The 24,974-nt window shown below is 42.0% G+C and overlaps 4 protein-coding genes across 9 annotated transcripts; 2 read left to right on the plus strand and 2 right to left on the minus strand.

The window, feature by feature from the left end:
• Positions 1–149: 149 nt before the first annotated feature.
• Positions 150–2,447, plus strand: LOC118270281 (uncharacterized). Its single transcript, XM_035585802.2, has 2 exons — positions 150–432; positions 959–2,447. Exons 1-2 carry the CDS (start codon positions 327–329, stop codon positions 2,407–2,409), a joined length of 1,557 nt encoding a protein of 518 aa, XP_035441695.1. The 5' UTR covers positions 150–326; the 3' UTR covers positions 2,410–2,447.
• Positions 2,436–6,377, minus strand: LOC118270282 (nucleoplasmin-like protein). Of its 2 annotated transcripts, XM_035585803.2 has the most exons (6): positions 6,210–6,377; positions 5,399–5,538; positions 4,875–5,000; positions 4,515–4,640; positions 4,351–4,401; positions 2,436–3,264 (listed from the first exon to the last, which is right to left on the minus strand). In XM_035585803.2, exons 1-6 carry the CDS (start codon positions 6,229–6,231, stop codon positions 3,163–3,165), a joined length of 567 nt encoding a protein of 188 aa, XP_035441696.1. In that variant the 5' UTR covers positions 6,232–6,377; the 3' UTR covers positions 2,436–3,162. The 2 variants fall into 2 exon arrangements, with proteins under 2 accessions (XP_035441696.1, XP_035441697.1); XM_035585804.2 differs by lacking the exon at positions 4,351–4,401 and having other exon boundaries at positions 6,210–6,376.
• Positions 6,378–7,650: 1,273 nt separating this feature from the next.
• On the minus strand, positions 7,651–10,221 carry LOC118270283 (uncharacterized). Its single transcript, XM_035585805.2, has 4 exons — positions 9,674–10,221; positions 9,098–9,194; positions 8,718–8,870; positions 7,651–8,119 (listed from the first exon to the last, which is right to left on the minus strand). Exons 1-4 carry the CDS (start codon positions 9,928–9,930, stop codon positions 7,673–7,675), a joined length of 954 nt encoding a protein of 317 aa, XP_035441698.2. The 5' UTR covers positions 9,931–10,221; the 3' UTR covers positions 7,651–7,672.
• Positions 10,222–10,934: 713 nt separating this feature from the next.
• On the plus strand, positions 10,935–23,238 carry LOC118270850 (ubiquitin thioesterase trabid). Of its 5 annotated transcripts, none has more exons than XM_050697899.1 (12): positions 10,935–11,466; positions 11,607–11,907; positions 12,290–12,376; positions 12,605–12,698; positions 13,230–13,321; positions 13,392–13,554; positions 13,948–14,061; positions 14,154–14,301; positions 14,370–14,455; positions 15,948–16,744; positions 18,718–18,969; positions 21,824–23,238. In XM_050697899.1, exons 2-12 carry the CDS (start codon positions 11,782–11,784, stop codon positions 21,971–21,973), a joined length of 2,109 nt encoding a protein of 702 aa, XP_050553856.1. In that variant the 5' UTR covers positions 10,935–11,466; positions 11,607–11,781; the 3' UTR covers positions 21,974–23,238. The 5 variants fall into 5 exon arrangements, with proteins under 5 accessions (XP_050553856.1, XP_050553857.1, XP_050553858.1 ...); XM_050697900.1 differs by having other exon boundaries at positions 10,935–11,305; XM_050697901.1 differs by having other exon boundaries at positions 10,935–11,301.
• Positions 23,239–24,974: the final 1,736 nt, after the last annotated feature.

Genomic DNA, 24,974 nt, shown 5'->3' on the forward strand with positions numbered 1-24,974 from the left:
TAAAACTGGCTGACCTAGTGTTTATAATTGTTGTGAACCTCAGTTTGATTTCACAAGTTAATTCATAACAATCAACCCTACCGCTCCACTCTCTACACACATAATTTTGGCCCGACCAAATTGGGACATGTATTAAGGGCTTTATGTATGCCTCTTATTATAGTCTATGGTCTTGGTCCTAATCAAAATCGCTAAAATAAAATCATGTTATTTTTGTGATTTTTTAAGATAAAGATATTCATAAAAATAGTTGCCACCACTTGTTTCATCGCGTATTGCTTGACTACATTGATTTATAAACAAATTTACTTATACATACATAGATAATGGATATTAGCCAATCTCACAACCAAAGTTATTGGTTTGTTCTAAGGGAAGATCAGAGTAATGTTATTTTTAGTAGTAATAACTTTACTATACAAAATCCGCAGAGTAAGTTGCACTTATTTGATCATTCTATAAATACATTAGTTTATTGTAATTTTGTTTCCCTTAGCATGTGAAGATATCCATCAAAACTTATTATGTAAAATAAGTTTAATGCTAGACTCTTTACAAGTTTCCTCACCTTAGGCCTCTGCTTACCACCACAATGCCAACACTCAACGTAATTCTTATTTGTCTCGAATTCTCAATTTGTATAATATTATACTCTCAGTAGACAGAATTGGGCACACTTCGTTATTATTCGTAGAAAATTGTTTGTTTAGACCAATGACTCTATTTTCATTAAAAACTACACTCAATATTTGCAAAAACTACTTACTTGAAATTAATGAAATATGTAGCTTTACTTGAAACCCCAGCTGTGGATGTACACATGATAAATTTAAAAGTAGACACAGTAAAGGTCATTCAAAATATGAGTTGCACATACCTATGTGAGTATGTGCAACTCATACATTTATAAGTAAGCAGTATGTTGTTACACTGTTATTACACTATGTATTTACATCAGTTACAGGACAGGAGGCTAGATATGTCGTGGATACCGGGGATAATAGACAATATATACAAATTAGTGAAGGACCTGTCCAAGAACATATTACTGAAAGTAATGAAAAACAAGAGGCACAGAACAAGGAGGATGATAACTTTTGGGATAGAAATAAAATAAAACATCTGTTAACATTATGTTTGGAGAATAGATTTAGAAACTTGTCAAAAGACAAATGTCTTTGGGATGAAATAAGTGTACAATTAGGTGCCAGTTCTGATGAATGTAATAAGAAATATAGAAACCTCAGAAGAACTTACATAAGACTCTTGAAAAAGAAAAGGTTGGGTAAAGAAATCAAATGGGTACATTATGGAGCATGTGAAGAGGTGTTTAAAGAATGCAAATTGCTTCCACCTTCTGTGTTAGAACCCTGGGAAGACCACAAAGTAAGAAGGTTGCTGAGTCTGTACATTGAAAATTTAAGTAAGTTCCGAAACCCAGATTCATTACAAAAAGATGTTTGGAGAGAGATAGCCTCTCAGTTAGGGACAACAGAGTACAGTTGCTATCATAAGTTTAAAAATTTAAAGAGAGCATATTTCAATTGGAAAGACAGAAGTAGAGAAACTGGAAAACCAATCAAATGGCAATATCACAACTATTTTGAAAGAATATTTTACAATTATAGTCCGAGTATTGGACCATGGGACAAAAATAAAACTCGATTATTAATAGAAGAGTACAAGCAAATAGCAGAAAAATTCAAAAATCCTAGATACCAAAAAAAAGAATTATGGAAAGAGATAGCAGCTTCAGTGGGAGAGCGACCCACAGATTGTGATAAAAAGTTTCGCAATTTGAAACAAACATACATTAGATTAAAAATGAGAGCAAATACCGGAAGGTGTATAACAAAATGGCGTTATTACAAAGATTTTGAATCAATATACAGTGGACCTGTAAGTTACAACAGCTGCAATGAAGGAGGACTACCTAAGCTTAATTACAGGTTGCAAGAAGACGACTATGTCAAGCAACTCTTAACATTTTATATAGACAACAAAGAAAAATTTAGAAATCCACTTGTAAAAAAGAAGAATGTTTGGAGACTGTTAGCTTCAAGGATAGGGTTATCTTCAGAAGAATGTGATCGCAAGTTTCGTAATTTGAAACAAACTTATTTAAGGCTAGCTGAGAAACGGAAAGAAACAGGAAAGGTAAATAATTGGCCATATTATTCTTACTTTGAAAAAATATTCGACTTTCATTCAGGAACAGAAAATATGTTGAGTACTCAAGGCACTGCTATGGACAATATGACTTTAACTGAAATTAAGAGAGTCATGCAAGAAGTGCAAGACAGAAATGATAACGATAAGTTCGAAAGTTTGTTGCGAGCTGTGGAAGAGTCGAATGATATACAGCGAGAACGTAATAAAATATTACAGGCGTTACTGAATAAACATTGAATGGAGATGTAAATAAAAGGAGTGTAAATGTTTAGAAATGCTTTTTATTTATTGTTACCGTCTTACGCTTTTATAATGTATATGTACAAACAAACTATAATAGCTTATCAGTTTTCATTCTGAAATGAGAAATCGTTAGCAAATTTAATTACATGTCGACTGGTAGCTACTCCATACAAAATGATCAATGTCTTAAAAGTACACTGATTATGCTTAATGTCTTAACTTAAAAATACATCTGTGAATTTAAGACTTACTTTAATATTAAATTTGACATCCATAACACTATACCACAGTAAGGAATGGAAATTTAGATTAGAAAAAAAAATAGTGAAGAAATCACATTCGATCGTCGGTAACCACGCAGGATCGGATCGATAGTTTGCAGATACCTCGACCAGTAAATAACTATCACGTACAAATACTCACACTTGCACTCATCCAGACACGCTCAAGTCGATACAATGCTAACCTAGACTGAATTACCACACTATAACGTACAACTAAGAGATACGCCGGCCGCCGGCTGCGCCCGCTCCGCTCCTTGTCACGCCGCACTACCTACAACTGGCCTGTACTACTCAAGTAATCCAAAATATTTAATAATTACACTAGGTACGATATACCTATAGTTTAATGATCGAGGTTGTAGTCAGTCTTAAATGGAATTGGTCTGTTTGACGAATATCGGGCGCGTGCGGCGCATCAAAGAGCGAACGGGCGCAAGCCAACGGGGCGGGCGCGGCAGGCGGTTCACTTCTTGGCGTTCTTCTTGGGCGATGGAGCCTTGCCTTTAGCATTGTTTGACATTTTCGCTTTTTTACCTTTGGGTTCGCCTTCTTCATCATCCTCATCCTGAAATTAAAAGATTATAGTTACTATAAGGAAAATCGCAATATTATTCATCATGTACAAATTGTATAGATTTTTCAATATAATATGAATTCTATAGGTATTCACAAATAATCACAAATGTGGTTATAAAAATAAGTCTGCTATTTGACGCAAAAAACATCACATCTCATTTGCAATATTACACATTATTCATAGAAAACTAAGTTTTTTAACATTTCGAAAAAATTATGATTGGATATATAGTATCATACTTAATATAATTGAAATTATGGTGTAAAATTGCTATCATGATTATCAGGTTTGTAAATTGTAATCCTTTCATCATGATAAGCAAATATCAATTTCGAGAATTTTGGATACAAATAACGGTTGAATATCTTAGCAAAATACAATTTACAACCACTTGTGTTAAATATGAATACCTATATATCGCTCACTTAGTAATATATTGGCACATCTGCAAAAAATGTGAAATTGACTGTATACTATAAAGTCAATTTCACATTTTTTGCAGATGTGCCAATATATTATTAGGTGAGCGATATATCCACACACCCAAGTTAATTGTGCCTCTAATCCTCCCATCAAAATATATTTTTATCAACATGCACAAGTCAGTGTGGACAGCATACAGTTGAACCTAATTAAAATTATTTACATGAACAAGATTCTGTACCTATCTTGGATAATTCAGTAAATAATCATGTATCAAGAATATAACAAAGCAATAATGGCCAACATTCCTAACTAGACAAATTGATCGCAACAGATTTATTCAAGCATCTTAATCTTTTGTGATGTGTGTTGGCCTTTCTTGCTATTTCTTTATTTTACCCAGCTACCAGAAGGTAAAGGTAAAACTGTTTAAAATATGAGTATACAGAAAACCAACAGCCAATTTACACTAAACTAAATATGACAGCAATATGTGTATTGTGTATGTAATTTTGATTACAACTTAGATATTTGTTACTTAATGAACAAACTAAGTTGAACTGTCATTATTTACTGAGTCACAGGTCCTTTTCCCTCTGTAGAGCATAAACAGAACCCATTAATTTGATATTAGTTGAAGGTTTTCAGTACCTCATTGGTCTTGCGCTTTCCTGCTGATGCTTTCCTTTTATTCTCATCTTCCTGTAAATTTTAGCAAACTAACAGATAACTGTGATTTTAACAAAATAACTTGTCTATCTGTAAATACAATAGAATTTATAGTTACTTCTTAAAATAAAACTGCTAAAATGTACCTTAAATTGAGAATCATCTCCTTCCTCTTCATCCAACATTTCTTCCTCCATTTCCTCCATGTCTTCAAACTCCTCCACAAGGGCACCAAGTAAGTGCTGGCCAATCAAATGCACTGGCCCTGATCCCTGTACAACAAAAAGCCATTAGTGTTTGTAATGTGTACTTCATATTTACCAACAGTGAGTACTTTAATATATGATCAGACAAATGCCTCAAGCTATCACAAATAGACGATGCAACAGTCAAAACGACGTCGCGCGCCCATCAAATTACCAATGGTAATGTTTTTATCATCATTTCAAAATTCTTAGAATAAATTGTGACTGACTTACAGATGTTAAATTAACTAACTAGCTTACCTGGATGAGAGTGAAAGTGACTGGAGCATCTGGGAACTCAATATCCAAACGTGCATGCCTAGTCTCGCCCACTTTCAGTACTGCTACTGGGATCTTGACGGACTCTTGAAGTGACATAGTTTCCACCTGGACACAATCGAAATTAAGCATTATAATATTGAAAATATCTGAAAATGGCTTCTTCAGATTAAAACTTGATTTGGATTATCTAAATAAATGTATATTTAGTGCACACAACTTGTTACAGGTACTAGATACAGTGCCTGTTTTACCACCTGCATACCAGTGCCCAATTAACTTTTATATGACAGATAGTTTGTATAAATTATGTTCTTTTCACATTCATCTGGTACATAGTAACTGTCCAGATTTTGTGAATCAGACCCTAATAGTAGCAGTATGCAACCATGAAAATTCACCTAAAAATACATTTAAATGTTTGTAATTATAAAAAAAAATTAGGCAGAAATACAAATAAGCCGCATAGAGAAGATCATCAAGTTATCAGTGATATAGAACTATACCTCAACAACGTTAAGTTCATCAGGCTTGGCATCTGGACCTAAGAGGGCTTGACGTATGAGCAGCTTGTTGCTACGAGGATATTCAGCCTTCGCCTCTGGGTCCCATGTCTCCGACTGATGTGAAGCCGATAGAGTTACACCTGAAACGTTAGCAACAATCATCAACTTGTTTCACAAGACCAATATCACAAAACGAAACGTGCAAGCGGTCTCAACTCGTGTTAATTTTGTCATCATAACCTCTAAATAGTGACACCGCGGTACCTAAGCCGGCATAAACAACAGCGGGGCTTACGACATTTTAGAACTCGTAGCCGTTATAGTTAAGTTTGCAAACGTAGGGCTGGGCTTCTCAACGGCTTGACTCTAGGATTGGACGCCACATATTCGAAATGCGCGCCCAATATCTAGCTACACATAATTAGACACACCATGCGTTTACCAATAATCAATAGCGACTACTTAGGTCTCGCGTGGGACGAATAATAACTCAAGGCACAGAAAGAAACGCCATTACTAAATCGAAATTAGCCATTTTAGTAAAATTTATCAAAAATGGCGGTAAGCCATATTAACAAACAACAACATTTTAAAGAACCCAGAGATACACAGAGACTAATGAAACAGCAAGATTTTATTTCATAAAGCGATAAAAATAACACATCCACCTAATATTGTGAAATAAAATGGCGAGAGCCGGGTGTCAAAGCGGACGCTAGTATTTCTTGAGATATTACTCTAAGAAGTACTGCCTAAACGTAGCAAATAAAACTTCAATTGTATGCTTCTTAATATAAATATTAACACTTACCATAAAAATATTCGTCCGACATGATGATTTCACTAATTTTTTGAGATTTTTGCGACACGTTCACGTGCGATGCCGGCGCACACAAATCTGGAGATCAGTGTTACCAACTCGTAACTTTAGTTTCCGCATGAATGCCATTTAATTTTTCCACCACAGTTTAAAAATTCCCATTTTCCCACCTTTTTTTTAGCAGTTACTACTAGAGATGGGTATTCACATCAATACTCTGAGTAAATATCCATTAATAATGTATTCTTAAATACATCTCAAAATAGTATAGTTTATCATTCTAGGAAAATAGCAAGTCAGTAGGCTACCTCACTATTATTAGTTTTGAAAGTATTTCAAAAACTGTAAAGTGCCCGTGCCTGCCTAATTTTTATTAAAATTTTAATTTATAAGTTACAAAATGAAAAATTGGTTATTTATACATATGTGTTGAGATTGATTGACTGATTTTTGTTATTACAAAAACAATTTTTATTACTGTAAAATTTTATCAGATAATATCAGAAAAAAATAGTACTTAGAAACGCAGCGTAAAAAGTATGCTATAATTATTTTATTTGGCTTTTAGATATATAGCTATGTAAATATACATATAAAACGTACCACAATAAGAAGTTGAATATGGTCATATAATGATATTATGATCGTGTACAACATAATGTAATATTACATAATTATGGACAAAATGTTATTTTGCATCAGTCAACAATATAGTGCAAAACTTTACAGATAAGTTATTAATGATTAAATGAAAGTTTTAATAGTCCTTACTGTTCCCTCTATTATTTCTGAAACAAAAGTAAGTACTTAAAAATATGGTTGAAAAAAATATTTTTTTTACGAAATGTTAAATTATTTTTTGATGACAACGGTTTCCATTAAAAGTGGATAAAATCGTAATATGGTAACATTCCTTAACGATATTTTCATAGACAATGAATGAAGCGTAAGCGCGTTCCAGTATTTTGATATTACAAAAATGACCATTATTTTTCGCTAATTACCGTTTCTTCTACTCTGCTTCTCCTGATTTTTATGAATTTAGTTTTCTATTTAAGAGACAATAATTTTTTTTAGTGTTTACCACCTTACGATTCAATTATGCAGTTTTGACTGTACAGTCGAACTATACAGTTAAATCATAAGTCCATACAGCCTACACGTCTTCAACTGTACAGTTACAGTTCAACTGTTTGCTACTGTATGATTCAACTGTTAAACATACTTACACATAAAATATGTAGCCTGCATCAGACTATCAAGAGATGGAGATAGTTGTTACATCGACGTCTTATGAGGGCTGCTAAGTATTGTAAAATATTTGATAATAATAATAATGTACCTACCTATATTAAATGCGTTAAAATAAAGCCAAAAGGGCATAATGATGTAGAACATTTTAACAATAACTAGGTATTGAAATAAAACCACATTTACCCATTTCAAGTATAATACTAGCATAATTCACTTATAGTCGATCTCACGATACATGAATCTGAAACTGACCTATAAATCGTACCTCGAACATTTGGCGAAAAAGTTCTATGAATATATTTGAAACTCTTGAGACCTTCAAATTCATGGGCGTTTAATAATTTCATCATTGAATTAATTGAAAGAGGGTTCATTTTCTCCTCGGATTTGGTTCCAGAGGATGTTTGTTTAATAATGGGACAGTATTTATCAGAGGCGTCTTGTGTTACATTGCTGGTACGATCTTGATGAGATGATAAATATATTTTAAGTTGAGTGTTTTCATAATGTAAGCTGGCATTGATTTGCAACAGTTTTAAATACTTTCGACTGTTCGGAGAGATCGAAGATGATTTAAGCAATTTGTCTAACAGACTATCCAAAGTTTTTCTATTATCTTGTAGCAATAATATAATATTTTCACACGTCTGTAAAAAAAGATAAGTCAACATAAGTAAGTAATGTAACAAATTGAAACAATATTTATAATATCTAAGTATGTCCTTTCACCGTGCGGTACCTATATGGGTATATTATAGGTACCGTGCAGTGTCTCTAGGGCCTACAGGGTTGGGGCCCAGTAGGGCTGATGCCTAATCCGGAGCTGCGGACAACCTAGCGGGTTTACCGGGGCTCCGGCTCGAGCAGGAGTAGGAACGGGGTGGTTTAGTCAGTAAGAGTCTGACACTCCCTCTCGCCTCGCCCAAGGCGGGAGAAGTCATTGGATGATTTTCCACCCTAAAAAAAAAGGGCCTACAGGGTGCTCGAAAAGCAGGAGAAGGAACGGGGTGGTTTTTAGTGAGTAAGAGTCTGACACTCCCTCTCGCCTCGCCCAAGGCGGGAGAAGTTACTGGATGATTTAAAAAAAAGGGGTTTAAAAAATAATTCTGTTCCCTTTGCAAATGTGAATAAATCGTGGAAGCGTAGTTAACACGGGTACACATAGGTACAGATTTTCTTCCAACTTACTACTCGAACGTGGAGATGTCCGCTACTAGAGTTAAAGAAATGAATACAAGTAGTTACCTTCTTGTTTTGAGCCTGTAACTTTTCAAGCTTCTTTTGGAAAAATGTTTTGCTTGATTTTATTTTTAAATACTTAGCACCAATATTATAAATTACTTCATCTTTAGCTTTTAACTCGTCACTTAAAGCGTTCTTCACTTGATCTTCGAATTGCTGTAAAATAATATTTCAATATTCCAATACACTATTAATTAGGCAGGCAAATATATTTAATCTGCCTTGATCTTGGGGCACGGCAGTGTTCCCTCTGAATTGAACCCTACACTTCGGTTTGCAACTTAAGATCAGTTTGTTTCGGATACAAGCCTTCACAGAAACTCCTATCGCCTATACATAAATACAAAAGTTGTTTACAGTTTATTAGTTCTAATGATACTTACATCTCTATTGTCTTGAGCATTCGTTTCATTCTCGTTTCGTTTAGTCAATCTCTTAATCTCATTTATGAGAAAATCCTTTTCCTTAGAATGTATGTCCCTAGAATTATCACAATTATTACGAATTAGGATCTAATACATTTCGAAAGAGATTCGTTTTGAAACACTTAAAAATGTACACCCCCATATATAGAGCAGGTGGAAGAATCTTTAAGTCTCATTCTTACTTAGGATTTTATCAGCAGCTACTCTGGTGCGGATACCCGCTGCTCGCCAGTTATTGATCGCAGTGTAAATAGCGCGATGTTCAAGCCTATAATCTTCTTCAGTAAATGGAAGTGCAGGTATGCAACAGAGAAAGAATTTTCAAATTCGAAATTTCGAACCAGAAGCTTTGAAGATAAGCGTGTTCAAACAAATAAATAGAACCCATCGGCTTCATAATGTTAATAAACACATTTAGGTTCATGTTTTTAATTAACCGCTAAGGATACCCACTGATCAACTTTCTGCTTTAACTAGGTAAGCGTAATTATTAATGTAAGAATCTATATACATAAATAATTCTCATTTTGTCACCTTTCATCTACAAGTTGTTGATGTAAGTTCCTGTTTGTTCTTTGTGCACTTTTGAGTTCAACATATATTTTCTCTTTTTCACGAGCTAGTGTACCTATGGCTGCATCTCTACTTTCTATTGAGACTTTCAAAGAATCGATTGTTTGCTTTAGTAATTCAATTTCACTTTGTAATTTTATGACCTCCTCCGGTTGGCTCTTTTCCGAAGATGACGAAGACTTCAAAGAACTTTTCGACAAAATGCGTCTAAAATTCATTCGAGTTTATGAACAGAGTTTGTTATTTCAACTAAATCATTGCAACACATTCAAACTTGAACTACAAACAATTATTTTCTGTATTTTCTAGACATGCGGGAAAACAGTTGTACTAAAAATTTGTCATTTACATGACATCATTTTTCGTCATTCGAAACACAGATATATGTAATTGATACTAGCTTCTCCTGTGTGGTTCTCCGGGCAGTCAGAGCGTGATGTTCTACGAGAAATAATGATGCACGATTTTTATGAGAATTTTTATTAGTAATAAATACTTAGTCCGTATACCAATTTTTAAATGTCTACTTTGAAAATTGCGGAATGCACCATATACTTCAACTCCCTATTTTAAGGAAGAGGTTTGAAGAGTCAACACGCACTTATTGTATTAAAAATGGGGTGGAAATTGCAATTTTAAAGTTTACCCAAACAAAAAAAAAGGTAACTACATAAAACCATTTAATTGAATAATAAAAACTCTACATCCCTTCAACGTTAATTCGTCGTTTCTTTTTGCTGTGAAAGACGGACAAATAAACAGACACAATATCTATCCCATATATATTTATGTGTCGACTTTATTCAGCTGGCTATTTCTTCGGTTAGAAGATAAGTATTGCCATTCAACGTGGCAATGCGGCCAGTCTTCTGGGAACGTTCCCCAGTGACAGTGATCCGGACGAGTACTTCGATGCCTAATGGGGGGAATTTTTATTTAAATTTATTTTTCTTTGTTTCAGTTTGTAAGGTGTACATATTTATTTTTTAATTATTTAAGTTTTTATATCATGTAGATTTATTTAAGTATTAAGTTTAATTTAGTTGTATGCTGTAAAAATACTATTTTTTTTTTTAAATATATGTTTAGAAGTACATTAATGTGATTTTGATACAATTCGATTTGTACAATAGTGTCTTTTTAAGTGAAATGGAACGGATGGTCATAGATAAATCTCTTTCCTTTTTTTAGTGTAGCCCACAGATTAATACTAATGGAGGTGTAGCCATTTTGAATAAAAATCCTTGTTTATTATTATTGGTTAAAGAGAAAATAATAATTTTATCATTGGTTGAAACATTAACCAACCTACATAAAATAATTTATTAGCCAATAGAACACCACTAAATGCTGTGGTTGTACAATTTTGACAACAATAATAATTCTGAGCGAGCCTTCTCGTTTCTCACATAATGACACCAAAATTGACTTGACACAAAATTTGTCAAAATACCGTATAAACATAATTGCCTCTATCTCCATTGTTTCTTTTACGTTTTCTTCTGTCTTCCCCGGGTTTGTTTTATCCATTGTTTGGTATATTTTCGAGTAGAACAGTTATTAGTTGATCGTCACATCGTCAGCACAGAGTGAGTGAGTAAAATAGTATCGTCGCTCTAGTAGTCTTGACCTTATGCCATCGGACTCTCGATGTTTTATGTTGTGTAACGACGCCAAAAGTCTAGGAAGAACGATGCCAAGTTTTATATCAACAACCTCGGACCTAGAATAAATAAGTTTTTCATACACGTATGGTATGTTGTCTCGTTCTGTCATTGATACCAATAAGACATTCTTGTGGTGAAAATATTTACCTATCACTCTACTTTCAATTATTATTTAACGTGTGTTGACATTCGTAGTGGTCGGGTCATGGTGTACGTTTATTTTTTAGGTCACAAGAAATCGTGTACAGGTGCAGTATACGAAACAATAGTCGACAAACAGCACATCTGTATAAATAGAAGCCTAACAATACTAAAGAATCTCGTATAATGAGAACCTCATAGTAATGAATTGTGAAGTGTAGCACATGAAGCATAATTCTCAATGTTATAATTGATGGTAAGATGAGTGAGGAGGTGCAGGATGACGGGAGCAGGAACAGCGCGTCGCTCGACGAGTCGGACGCGTCCGGGGCAGAGTGCGCCACGCTCGATGCGTCCACCAACATCTCACAGACTACAATCAGCCAGGTGACTCACCCACTCCCTGACTCTGTGTCCCAGTTCATGTATGGCTAGACCTGCTCAATGTTGTATACCTACAATATGCAATAAACATCTTTGTGTATTAGGAAATGTGAAATATCCAATTCAGTGTCATCTTTAGGACTTTTCCAATATAACTTAGAATGAAATAACTACTTGACAAATGTGTGTTCAGGTTTAGTGAATCCTACAGGAAGTTAGTTCATGATGGTGTACAATAATACACAAGTTTCTGCTAAATAAACAAATCAATTCCGTTGATGTTTTATTGTATTGTATGTATATCATAGTAGCTATCTAAACTGTTTTCTGTTAGAAGATATATGTACATGATCATGATCAGCGTTGGCATCGTTACCTGTTTCAGATGACAGCAAGCTCTGTGACCGCCACGGAAGGTGCAAAGTGGTGCTGTCATGTGTGCACTTATGAAAACTTCCCACTCTCACGAAAGGTATTCATTTGTTACATTTTAGAATAACAAGTTCAGAGGGAATCCAGAAAGCATTCCAAGTATTTTGTATACCCACCATGTACCTTATGTGATCAAGTAAGTCCCTATTTTCCTCTGCCGCTTTACTAGATTTCTTTTTTGTTTCTTCATAATTCAGAGATTTGCGTTAGTCCCACTAATGAAAGAATATGCCTACATTCTACATAAAGTTGTTTTGTATTATTGCAGTGTACCATGTGCCGCAGTCCCAAATCCGTGGTCAATGAGGACATCTTCAGGCTACAAGACGGTGCCAGTGCTCTACCCACTCAAGAAATCTGTGGTAACAAGCTCTTATCTAATAAAATCATGAACCTATTGTTTGAAACTGACTCCTCGTCTAACTTGAACCTCACTCCCAAAAGCATGTAAGCTACTGACGGTCTAGACATACTAACTGACTGGCTGACTGAGTCACTGTCTGAATGTCTGATTGATAATACCAAAGATTAATTTGAAAATCCAAATTCTACAAAAAGTCAATATTCTGTGCGGCGAAGTCATGGGCTTAAGTTAGTGAAACATAAGAAAGGCATCAGTGCTGTAATATCTCCACTTAGTGACCTGGTCTCTGTTGCAGATGAGACCTGCTACATCACATTGGTAATTTTATACAACAGATAGACTTAGCTCTTGCTACAGTGTTTTATTGGATGCATTTATTAGGAGATATTATGTGAAGTTGACTGTCCTCGCCAAGTGACTGTGGGTGGGAAGTGTCGCGATATAATGATTATGTTCGTTTGTACACTGAGAATGAATTGGCTTTGGTAGCTAACTTGTCAGTAGATGGAATGTCCTGGTTGTGGTGCAGGTGCGGAGGCAGTGACGGAGCGCCTGAAGCCGCTGCGGATATCTTCCCCGCAGGGAGCCAGCGCGTCCTCCGTCGCCAAGTGGCCTTGTCCGGTAAGTTGTAGTATCATTGATTGGAAGTAAGAGGCGGTGGCGACAGATGTATGAAGCTCTGTGTGTGTAGACGTGCACGTACGACAACTGGCCGCGCTCGCTGAAGTGCGCCATGTGCGGCAGCAGTAACCCGGCGGCGCCGCCCGCGCCCCCCGCGCCCCCGGCCGCGCCCCCCGCGCCCCCGGCGCACCCGCCGCCCGCCTACACGCCGCACCCCGCGCACCCCGCGCTCGGTGAGTCACTGTTTGTCTACTTCGTAATGTAAACCATACTATTACATACGCTATGGTCTACCGGAAGGGTCAAGGTCAGGTACGGGTATGGACATACCCTGATACACCGAATATTGTTGAACGCTTTCCAGTTCTTTTAGCGATGGCGTATGACAATATGTTCCAGTGACACCGTACGCCGTACGTTTTGCGATTTGCGCTGGATCTATTCTCACAGACATTTTGGCCTACCTGAACAGATAGTCTTTCTTTGGATGAACCGTAAACTTAAGAATTTTTCCATAATACACAAATGTATTTATCATTTTAAAAGCACTTTATCATTTCGAAATATTTTGTGATTTGTGAATCGAGTGGGTTTTGCAATAATGTGTACGTATGTCGTGTCGGCAGGTATCAACGACATCTGCAACAGTCAGAGCGCGTCGATCCACGAGCTGGACGCGGGCGCGCGCCGCTCCAAGCGCCGCAACAACACCGACTGGATCTGGCTGCAGGCCTGTCTCGGTCAGTCACCATCTGAACACGTTCGCTACGGAATGTAGACGGACCGTAGCCCCGTCGGTAGAGCCGTTCGCTGCGACTATGTGGTGTTGCAGGCGTGGTGGAGGGCGACGCGCGCTGCGTGGAGAGCTACCTGTCGGGCGGCGGGGACCCGGCGCGGGCCCTCACGCACGCCGAGGTGGCGCTGCTCAACCGCGCCTCCGCCTTCGACGCCGGACACACGCTCGTGCACCTCGCCATCAGGTACCCACCGCTACCCAACCGGCATGCGTCCAACCTTATATACTTCATTACCTACATTGCTTGTCCAGATTCCAGCGGCAAGAGATTCTATCGACGCTTCTGTCACGGATATCAGGCGGCGGGCCTGGCCTCAAGAGATCTCCTTCCTATATCGGTGAGTCGCCTTTAATTTCAATATCAATAAAATGTAGCTGCAAATTGTTACTACAGCACAATTTAAGCCAAAGGGAGTGGAGACGGCGAGAGACGTATCGCTGTTCCGTAGGGTTCGGTTGTGAGTCCAGTATCGTGGGACATGGCGCCGCTCGACCAGAACCAGACCCGAGCGTTCATTCGTAAAGACCCACCAGGCTACCACAGATTAATTAACCAGTTAGGCTGCTGCCCGAAACGAAGCCGCGGAGGAATGAACGGGTTACCGGAGCTCCGGCTCGAGGAGCAAGAGTAGGAACGGGATGATTTTTAGCCTGTAAGTCTAACACTCTCTTCACCCAAGGCGAACTATTGGATGATATCACCCTCAAAATAAAAAAAGAAAAAGCAAAATAAGATTTGTGCAAGCAGGAAGCATTATCCTAATCCAAATGGACAAGAAGAATTACAGTACAGTACTCTCGGGACAGCCAAACAAACAGAGGTGAACAGAACAAAAGATGGATGGGTGGATGATACAAAAAAAAATCAGCCAAGTGCGAGTCGGACTCGCCCATGAAGGGTTTCGTAGCAGCAAATAGATGACATAACATAAAAGTTACTGTAATTTGAAGTAACTTTGGTGTATGTTTTTTTTTTAAATAACTTGGTTTTACATAGTGTTTGTATAAACGACAAAGTTGTATATGCGTTTTTTGAAAATATATTATTTCTTAAAAACTGATAATAATATCTAGTTCGAAAACCAATTTTCGTTAAAAGTTTCTATTGAAATCTGCATTTAATTTTTCCCCTTAATTTTTTAACTTGTTAAATTTTAATTAAAAAATCGAATAGCAGTTACCAGAATACATCAACCTGCAAAGTTTCAACTATGTAGACCCAACAGTTTCGGAAATAAATGCCTGTGACATACGGACGGACGGACAGACAGACATGGCGAATCTATTAGGTTTCCGGTTTTTGCCATTTGGCTACGGAACCCTAATAACGAGTCCAACATGGACACGTATAGCACAAGATAGAACTATAGAACGAAATGGATTTTTTAGAGGAGCCCTTTATCGGAGGACAAACTACGAGTAGCTCACGTCCGTTTGCCGATACCAATTTTATTTCACTTTAAATTATTGTTAAGCTCTGGCATACAGGTGTCACAGAAATCAACGTCCAAGTGGCATTAGGTGACCGGCAAGACAGAAAAAAAAATTCTAAGTCCTACAATTTTTAAATTACAATGACTTACGTGCTATCCACGAAAAAGTGCCAGTATTTTGACTCTTGTTGCTACAAATCTTAATTTTTTCGTATTCTTAATATTTTTGATAACCGTTGGAACCTTGCTGATCACCTGGTGCCATTTGAACGTCGACTTCGGACACGTCCTGTATAACAAATTAAATGATGTATGCATGTTTAGTAATAATAAAGGCTTTTTATTTATTATGTAAGTTTTTTGACAAATGTTAACAACGTAATGCATTGTGTGCCAGCCCCCGACCTAGCGTCTGCCATCCGGCGCCACATCGCGAGCACGGTGCGCTACAAGAAGGGAGGGTTCCCCGTGCGGTACATCGGGGAGTTCTCCACGTTCTACCTGCCGGCCGAGATCTCCGAGCTGCCGGCCGCCATCCAGGAGCAGCTGTTCTCCGAGCTGCTGGACCGCGAGGCGCAGGCCACGCTGGAGGGCGCGCGCCCGCCGCTGCTCAACTGGCGCGGCTCGCGGCTGTACGCGCTGTGGAACCGGTCCGCCGGCGACTGCCTGCCCGACGCGCTGTGCCAGGCCGCGTGGGGCGTGGCCGACCGCCACAACACGCTGCGCGCCGCGCTGCACGACGCGCTGCAGCAGCGCGCCCTGTACGCGCGCTGGGCCGCCTGGGAGCGCGCGCAGGCGGCGCGCCTGCAGTACGCGCCGTCCGAGGCGCAGCTGCGCGCCGAGTGGGCGCGCCTGGCGGCGGCGGCGGCGCGGCCGGGGCAGGCGCTGCACCAGCTGCACGTGTGGGCGCTGGCGCACGTGCTGCGCCGGCCCATCCTGGTGTACGGCGTGGACGTGGTGAACTCGTTCCGCGGCGAGGCGCTGGGCTACGCGCGCTTCCGCGGGCTGTACCTGCCGCTGCTGTGCGAGGCGGAGGGCTGCAGCAAGAGCCCGCTGAGCCTGGCCTACACGCGCGGCCACTTCTCTGCGCTGGTGCCGCTGGCGCCGCGCGTGCTGGACGAGCGCGCCGCCGCGCTGCCGCTCACCGACCCCGACGGCAAGCTGCTGCCCGTGCACTTCCTCAGCGCCGACGAGGTGCGACCTGAACAATCCATGCATCATTATATGTTTCCCGGGACTGTTCAAAATTGCCAATTTTGTAGATGCGTTCTTTCGCTTCCCAATTTGCAATCTAATACGCGCCCTGCCCGCGCCGCCATCTTGGAAATATAATATACTAGCTTTTGCCCGCGACTTCATCCGCCTGGTGGTATTTATGGTTGGTGGTCAAAATGCTGCCGTTACAGGGTTACTTCCGCATTAATAAAATTAGTATGGTAGTAGGGATATCGGCGATTAAAATAAATAGGTAGGTACAAATCAAACGCGAGTGAAGCCACAGGCAACAGTATTAACAAAAATAACGAATTTTTAAACAAACATTAATCTCCTCTATCAACCGTTCTACGCCTTCAATTAACAATGTATTTTTTTTTATTCTAGCCTATGTTCTTTCGTTTATCATAAAGTGTCTAAATACAAAGTTTCACAATTACAGCTTTAAAAATTACGAATTTCCATATGAACATTCATCCCCCCTTTTTACCCATTCTCCCCTATTTTTTGCAACAAAAAGTAGCCTATGTTCTTTCGTTTATCATAAGATATCTAAATACAAAGTTTCATAGTTACAGCTTTAAAAATGTCGAATTTCCACATAAACATTCACCCCCCCTTTTTACCCATTCTCCCCTATTTTTTTGCAATAAAAAATAGCCTATGTTGTTCCTCAGAGTCTATTCTATCTCTATACCAAATTTCATCAAAATCGGTTCACTGGTTTAGGCGTGAAAGCGTAACAGACAGACAGACAGAGTTACTTTCACATTTATAATATTATATATAATATATAATATATATACCTTATGCGCCGTAACAAGGTGCGGCTGACAGATTCAGTAACGTTTCGTATCACTCTTGAAAGTTGCTGCGATTTAAAAATTATGCCTTACTATATTAGCTGTATCACATTTGTATTATGTTAAATCATTCGGAAGTGTAGTTAATTAAATTAAAACCAACCGGAATGTTCTAGTCTTTAAATAAAATCTAATGAAATGAAAAATAAAGTAAAGTGTTATGCGTATAACGTAAATCCATAGTCGTGTTTAGTGATGGGATGTACTGCTACGATGGATAGGTAGTCGATGTTTTTTTAGAATAAAAAACGAAAATCGTGTGTCGTTCAATTATCACTCTTAAAAAACCTTTAATTATGTGGGTAAATCTACTGTAGACGCGGCTCTCTCTGCCCGAACCACAGTGACTTTATCTGAGCACAAATAAGTAGTAGAATTTTCCGGCGCCTTTGATAATGCGTGGTGGTACTTAATCTGAAAGATCGTGGTTGCTTTAGTAACATATACAAACTAATATACACTTATATTCTTCACGGTTCTGTAAAACTGAAACTCTGAAACCCCTCAGGGCTCGGTCACAAAATATTTATTTTGACAAGTATATACACGTAGTTACACTGCACAACTAAATAACACACACATTTAATAAAAAAATTAAAGAGAATTAAATGTATGCTGCGAGTATCGATAGCGATGAAAAAAGATTTTTCTAATGTCCATCCCTAAAGAGAGACGTCAACGTCATACTGGCATCTGTCAGCCGCACCTTGTTACGGCGCATAGGGTATAGTAAGGATTGTCGACAAAACAAGAACTGAACACCGACCTACTGTATTTTGACTCCCGCCATGGGCGAGGCGAGAGGGAGTGTCAGACTGTTACCGACGAAAAACCACCCCGTTCCTTCTCCTGCTTTTCGAGCCGGAGTCCCGGTAAACCCGCTAGGTAGTCCGCAGCTCCGGGTCAGGCATCAGCCCTACTGGGCCCCATCTGTGGTGGTCTGATGGCTCTTTGCGCGCGGAACGCGACGCGCCTCACACACGGCACCAGATAGCGCTACTGTGAACTTCTAGTTGTTCTTCCAATAAGGAATTAGCTAGTGTCACACTATTGGACACTTGTATTTGACAAAAATAATTGCGTGTCCAGATGTGCGACCCGGAGAGCGTGGTGCGGCGCTGGGTGTGTGCGGGCGAGTGGCGCGGGGTGCTGGCGGCGCGACAGGCACTGCCGCCGCGGCCCCTGCTGCAGGCGCAACTGTTGGAGGAGTGGCTCAACCACTACCGCCGCCTGGCGTACGTACTGCTCTCTGTATACTATATAGCGCGTGTATATGCCGCCGCGGCCCCTGCTGCAGGCGCAGCTGTTGGAGGAGTGGCTCAACCACTACCGCCGCCTGGCGTACGTACTGCTCTCTGTATACTATATAGCGCGTGTATATGCCGCCGCGGCCCCTGCTGCAGGCGCAACTGTTGGAGGAGTGGCTCAACCACTACCGCCGCCTGGCGTACGTACTGCTCTCTGTATACTATATAGCGCGTGTATATGCCGCCGCGGCCCCTGCTGCAGGCGCAGCTGTTGGAGGAGTGGCTCAACCACTACCGCCGCCTGGCGTACGTACTGCTCTCTGTATACTATATAGCGCGTGTATATGCCGCCGCGGCCCCTGCTGCAGGCGCAACTGTTGGAGGAGTGGCTCAACCACTACCGCCGCCTGGCGTACGTACTGCTCTCTGTATACTATATAGCGCGTGTATATGCCGCCGCGGCCCCTGCTGCAGGCGCAACTGTTGGAGGAGTGGCTCAACCACTACCGCCGCCTGGCGTACGTACTGCTCTCTGTATACTATATAGCGCGTGTATATGCCGCCGCGGCCCCTGCTGCAGGCGCAACTGTTGGAGGAGTGGCTCAACCACTACCGCCGCCTGGCGTACGTACTGCTCTCTGTATACTATATAGCGCGTGTATATGCCGCCGCGGCCCCTGCTGCAGGCGCAACTGTTGGAGGAGTGGCTCAACCACTACCGCCGCCTGGCGTACGTACTGCTCTCTGTATACTATATAGCGCGTGTATATGCCGCCGCGGCCCCTGCTGCAGGCGCAACTGTTGGAGGAGTGGCTCAACCACTACCGCCGCCTGGCGTACGTACTGCTCTCTGTATACTATATAGCGCGTGTATATGCCGCCGCGGCCCCTGCTGCAGGCGCAGCTGTTGGAGGAGTGGCTCAACCACTACCGCCGCCTGGCGTACGTACTGCTCTCTGTATACTATATAGCGCGTGTATATGCCGCCGCGGCCCCTGCTGCAGGCGCAACTGTTGGAGGAGTGGCTCAACCACTACCGCCGCCTGGCGTACGTACTGCTCTCTGTATACTATATAGCGCGTGTATATGCCGCCGCGGCCCCTGCTGCAGGCGCAACTGTTGGAGGAGTGGCTCAACCACTACCGCCGCCTGGCGTACGTACTGCTCTCTGTATACTATATAGCGCGTGTATATGCCGCCGCGGCCCCTGCTGCAGGCGCAACTGTTGGAGGAGTGGCTCAACCACTACCGCCGCCTGGCGTACGTACTGCTCTCTGTATACTATATAGCGCGTGTATATGCCGCCGCGGCCCCTGCTGCAGGCGCAGCTGTTGGAGGAGTGGCTCAACCACTACCGCCGCCTGGCGTACGTACTGCTCTCTGTATACTATATAGCGCGTGTATATGCCGCCGCGGCCCCTGCTGCAGGCGCAACTGTTGGAGGAGTGGCTCAACCACTACCGCCGCCTGGCGTACGTACTGCTCTCTGTATACTATATAGCGCGTGTATATGCCGCCGCGGCCCCTGCTGCAGGCGCAACTGTTGGAGGAGTGGCTCAACCACTACCGCCGCCTGGCGTACGTACTGCTCTCTGTATACTATATAGCGCGTGTATATGCCGCCGCGGCCCCTGCTGCAGGCGCAACTGTTGGAGGAGTGGCTCAACCACTACCGCCGCCTGGCGTACGTACTGCTCTCTGTATACTATATAGCGCGTGTATATGCCGCCGCGGCCCCTGCTGCAGGCGCAACTGTTGGAGGAGTGGCTCAACCACTACCGCCGCCTGGCGTACGTACTGCTCTCTGTATACTATATAGCGCGTGTATATGCCGCCGCGGCCCCTGCTGCAGGCGCAACTGTTGGAGGAGTGGCTCAACCACTACCGCCGCCTGGCGTACGTACTGCTCTCTGTATACTATATAGCGCGTGTATATGCCGCCGCGGCCCCTGCTGCAGGCGCAGCTGTTGGAGGAGTGGCTCAACCACTACCGCCGCCTGGCGTACGTACTGCTCTCTGTATACTATATAGCGCGTGTATATGCCGCCGCGGCCCCTGCTGCAGGCGCAGCTGTTGGAGGAGTGGCTCAACCACTACCGCCGCCTGGCGTACGTACTGCTCTCTGTATACTATATAGCGCGTGTATATGCCGCCGCGGCCCCTGCTGCAGGCGCAGCTGTTGGAGGAGTGGCTCAACCACTACCGCCGCCTGGCGTACGTACTGCTCTCTGTATACTATATAGCGCGTGTATATGCCGCCGCGGCCCCTGCTGCAGGCGCAACTGTTGGAGGAGTGGCTCAACCACTACCGCCGCCTGGCGTACGTACTGCTCTCTGTATACTATATAGCGCGTGTATATGCCGCCGCGGCCCCTGCTGCAGGCGCAGCTGTTGGAGGAGTGGCTCAACCACTACCGCCGCCTGGCGTACGTACTGCTCTCTGTATACTATATAGCGCGTGTATATGCCGCCGCGGCCCCTGCTGCAGGCGCAGCTGTTGGAGGAGTGGCTCAACCACTACCGCCGCCTGGCGTACGTACTGCTCTCTGTATACTATATAGCGCGTGTATATGCCGCCGCGGCCCCTGCTGCAGGCGCAGCTGTTGGAGGAGTGGCTCAACCACTACCGCCGCCTGGCGTACGTACTGCTCTCTGTATACTATATAGCGCGTGTATATGCCGCCGCGGCCCCTGCTGCAGGCGCAGCTGTTGGAGGAGTGGCTCAACCACTACCGCCGCCTGGCGTACGTACTGCTCTCTGTATACTATATAGCGCGTGTATATGCCGTGCTACTACTGTGTGTCTGTGTAGTGTAGTGTAGTGTAGTGTAGTGTAGTGTAGTGTAGTGTAGTGTAGTGTAGTGTAGTCTGTGTAGTGTAGTGTATGTATGTATGTATGTATGTATGGTATGCATGTATGGTATGTATGTATGTCTGCCTGGTTGCAGGCAACAGACGCGGGGCCCGGCGCCGCCGCGGCTGCAGGCGCCGCCCGACTTCTCCAGCGACGCGGACGCGGACGCCGACACGGACGACGAGTAGCGAGCTGTGACGTCACTCGCAGCGCCACCACGCTCCTATTTGAATTTACTATTTAGTAGCACTTATTCAATTGCAGTGATATATTTTTGTAGTGATTCGTCATTTTTCTTTATTCCGATCTAGATCTTATTATTGTATTTGTAAATTACGCAAAGTAATATTATTATGTACAGAGTCGCCATAACGTTACCTTCTCATCGTTAAAAAAACCTGAATGTTTTTACTTGGCACAATCGGAAATGTTACAAAACGTATTCGTAGCAGATCGGCCCGAGGCGCGGAATACATGCAAGTAGCAATGTAGCAATGTTTTGTAACAGCCGCAAGCAATGAACACGCAGCGTCCGATGGAACGTTAACAACACTACTCAACAATATGTTCTGGAAGCTTCGAATCTGTAACACTTAGTCGTAAGTAGTATTTATTTAGTGTTCTTAACTTTCCATCTCATTCACCAACATTAAAAATTGTGTATTGGAACGAAAATCTAAACGTTACGCTATTACGTTTACTGTTCGGTTTACTTACAAAAAGAAGGAGTATTTGTATTTCGATTTGGTATTAGTAAGCTTGTGTATATTCCCTTGAATGTGAAATCATTGAACGGGCGGGTGTCGCTCGTCGCTCACTAGTATTCCACAACGATGCTGTAAAAACTCGAAACATGTCACTCAAGACAAAAAAATACGAATAAAAATAAATGAAGAGTCTATTAAATTATCGACATTGTACAGAGAGTATAAGGTTCTAATATTTATATATTACTGATAGTATCTCGGTTGTAAATAAAAGAAATTGGTTTAAAAGTAATAATTATAATATAAAATAGATGTATAGTTTATTTGCTTAGTGCATACGATATTATTTGTTCGGCTTGTCTGTTCGGGATCGGGAAATTGCAGTCGAGTTCAGTGAGCTCCGTGACCGAGTGTTGAATGACTTGTATTATATAAATAGAGAAACACGATTGTAGTATTTATAGTCAGAGTACTACTGTACTACTGTACCAGGGGAACCACGAGGCAGCACAGTTATTGTAACGGGGATGGAATCACTTGCCAACACTCGGCGTTTGCTCGAGAAAATTGTATTAATACAATTACGTGCTATGTATAAAAGCTTGCAACTAATAAGACTATTTGATCTAATTCATAATTTTGTTCGTTTTCGCCCAAAATCTGTAAATAAGTTGATAGGTACATGTCTCGGAAACTAGGTACTTGAGCTAACAGTCACGTTACGATATTGTCAAGTTGTGTACCTATACCTACCTAATATTTTTTAATCAATAAAGCACTTATTTTATGAAGCTGTTCTATACTTTTGTTTTTTTTCTGTTTCTACCTATTCTAAATCGAAAGTTGCAATTCCCCCTCCCCCCAATCTTCCTAATACCCGATTCCCAAACAGGAGAGAGAGCTCACTGCTGGGCTAAGGACGTCCTGCACAAAATAAGGGTTTGGCCAGAATTATTGAGTGGATCCACGAATTCAAATTATATTTCAACGTGGCTATGTGCTCGGTTTTGTCGTACACCCGTGCAAGCAGTCCCCGCCACCACCAGTACAACATGGAAGGCCAAACTTTGCAGCGCGTTACGGAAGTTAAGGATCTGGAAATTAGTTTTGTATCGGAATTACACTTTAGGAAACATTGATGGATGTCCGCAGGAAGGCATACCGCGGCAGGTCAATCAGTTCTCTTACATCGCGGCGTTACGGCGTTTTACGAGGCTTTAGTTAAAAGTCACACACATGAGTATAAATATCAGTGGCGTAGCGTGAGTGTCGGCCGCCCGGGGCGGAAGACAATTTTGCCGCCCCCTTATTCAGGTATTTTAATTTAATGTATACTATACATTCATCATCATCAGCCGAGAGACGTCCACTGCTGAACGAAGGCCTCCTCCTTAGTCCTCCACGTAGAACGACAAGCCGCCACCTGCATCCACTGGCTCCCCGCCACTCTGACGATGTCGTCGGTCCACCTAGTGGGAGGTCTGCCCACGCTGCGTCTTCCGGTCCGCGGTCGCCACTCAGTCACCTTCCTGGCCCAGCGGCCATCAGTCCTCTGAACGACGTGGCCTGCCCATTGCCACTTCAGCCTGCATATTTTGAGAGCTATGTCTGAAACTCTTGTTCTTTGGCGAATTTCCATATTTCGGATTTTGTCGCGCAAAGATACTCCGAGCACGCTGGGCGACTCTGAGCCATTCTAAAAGTCCAGCAGTTAGGGACCATGTCTCGGTACCGTACGTCATCACTGGCAACACACACTGGTTGTACATCCTGGTCTTCAGACACTGCGGGATTTTTAATGAGAAGACTTCATGTAACTTCCCAAACGCTGCCCATCCGAGTTGGATTCTTCGGGCGACCTCTTTCTCGAAGTTGGACCTACCTAGCTGGATGATCTGACCCAGGTATGTATAGTGGTCTACAACTTCGAGTATATCGTTCCCAACGATAACCGGACAGGTGTTGACATGATTTTTGTCTTGTCTATGTTCATTTTAAGGCCCACCTGTTGGGAAACGGTATTGAGGTCGCTGAGCATGGTGGTCTTCCAGCGACTCTGCCATTACGACTATGTCATCGGCGAAACGGAGATGAGTGATGTATTCGCCATTAATGTTGATGCCGCGTCCGCTCCAGTCCAAGAGCTTAAAAACGTCCTCCAGTGCGTTCGTGAACAGTTTCGGAGAGAGCAACTGGATTGGCCTCGTAGTCTCTTCCTGGAGTCGGATACGGATTCATAATAGAGACCATTTCGGCAAGAACAGTCATAAATCAGAGCACTCCCCGTGGTATTACGCATTGCCAAGGTGTTAAGTCGGTTTTAAATTTCCTGACACTCAACAATCCGATTTGCACGCCGCTGAACGCGGTCCAGAGGATGAACCTGGTACTGGGGTGCCCACGCCCACAGATAAGAGTAGTATTCCATATGGGGCCGAACCTGCGCCTTATATAGAAGCAGGCGATGGGTTGGAGTGAAATACTGCCTTGATCTGTTGAGCACACCAAGCTTTTTCGAGGCTAATTTAACCTTATCCG

The sequence above is a fragment of the Spodoptera frugiperda genome, chromosome 13, assembly GCF_023101765.2.
Source record: "Spodoptera frugiperda isolate SF20-4 chromosome 13, AGI-APGP_CSIRO_Sfru_2.0, whole genome shotgun sequence".
Taxonomy (NCBI): Eukaryota; Metazoa; Arthropoda; class Insecta; order Lepidoptera; family Noctuidae; genus Spodoptera; species Spodoptera frugiperda.

What these genes read in the sequence shown, in the direction of transcription:
- LOC118270850 (XM_050697899.1), top strand. Translation starts at nt 11,782, where the DNA reads ATGAGTGAGGAGGTGCAGGATGACGGGAGCAGGAACAGCGCGTCGCTC. An exon ending in CACAGACTACAATCAGCCAG is followed by an intron (nt 11,908 to 12,289) that starts GTGACTCACCCA and finishes TACCTGTTTCAG; the next exon opens with ATGACAGCAAGCTCTGTGAC. An exon ending in AACCACTACCGCCGCCTGGC is followed by an intron (nt 18,970 to 21,823) that starts GTACGTACTGCT and finishes GCCTGGTTGCAG; the next exon opens with GCAACAGACGCGGGGCCCGG.
- LOC118270283 (XM_035585805.2), bottom strand. Translation starts at nt 9,930, where the DNA reads ATGAATTTTAGACGCATTTTGTCGAAAAGTTCTTTGAAGTCTTCGTCA. An exon ending in CAACAACTTGTAGATGAAAG is followed by an intron (nt 9,195 to 9,673) that starts GTGACAAAATGA and finishes TGATAATTCTAG; the next exon opens with GGACATACATTCTAAGGAAA. An exon ending in TACAGGCTCAAAACAAGAAG is followed by an intron (nt 8,120 to 8,717) that starts GTAACTACTTGT and finishes CTTTTTTTACAG; the next exon opens with ACGTGTGAAAATATTATATT.
- LOC118270282 (XM_035585803.2), bottom strand. Translation starts at nt 6,231, where the DNA reads ATGTCGGACGAATATTTTTATG. An exon ending in GTCGGACGAATATTTTTATG is followed by an intron (nt 5,539 to 6,209) that starts GTAAGTGTTAAT and finishes CTAACGTTTCAG; the next exon opens with GTGTAACTCTATCGGCTTCA. An exon ending in ATGAACTTAACGTTGTTGAG is followed by an intron (nt 5,001 to 5,398) that starts GTATAGTTCTAT and finishes GATTGTGTCCAG; the next exon opens with GTGGAAACTATGTCACTTCA.
- LOC118270281 (XM_035585802.2), top strand. Translation starts at nt 327, where the DNA reads ATGGATATTAGCCAATCTCACAACCAAAGTTATTGGTTTGTTCTAAGG. An exon ending in TACTATACAAAATCCGCAGA is followed by an intron (nt 433 to 958) that starts GTAAGTTGCACT and finishes TATTTACATCAG; the next exon opens with TTACAGGACAGGAGGCTAGA.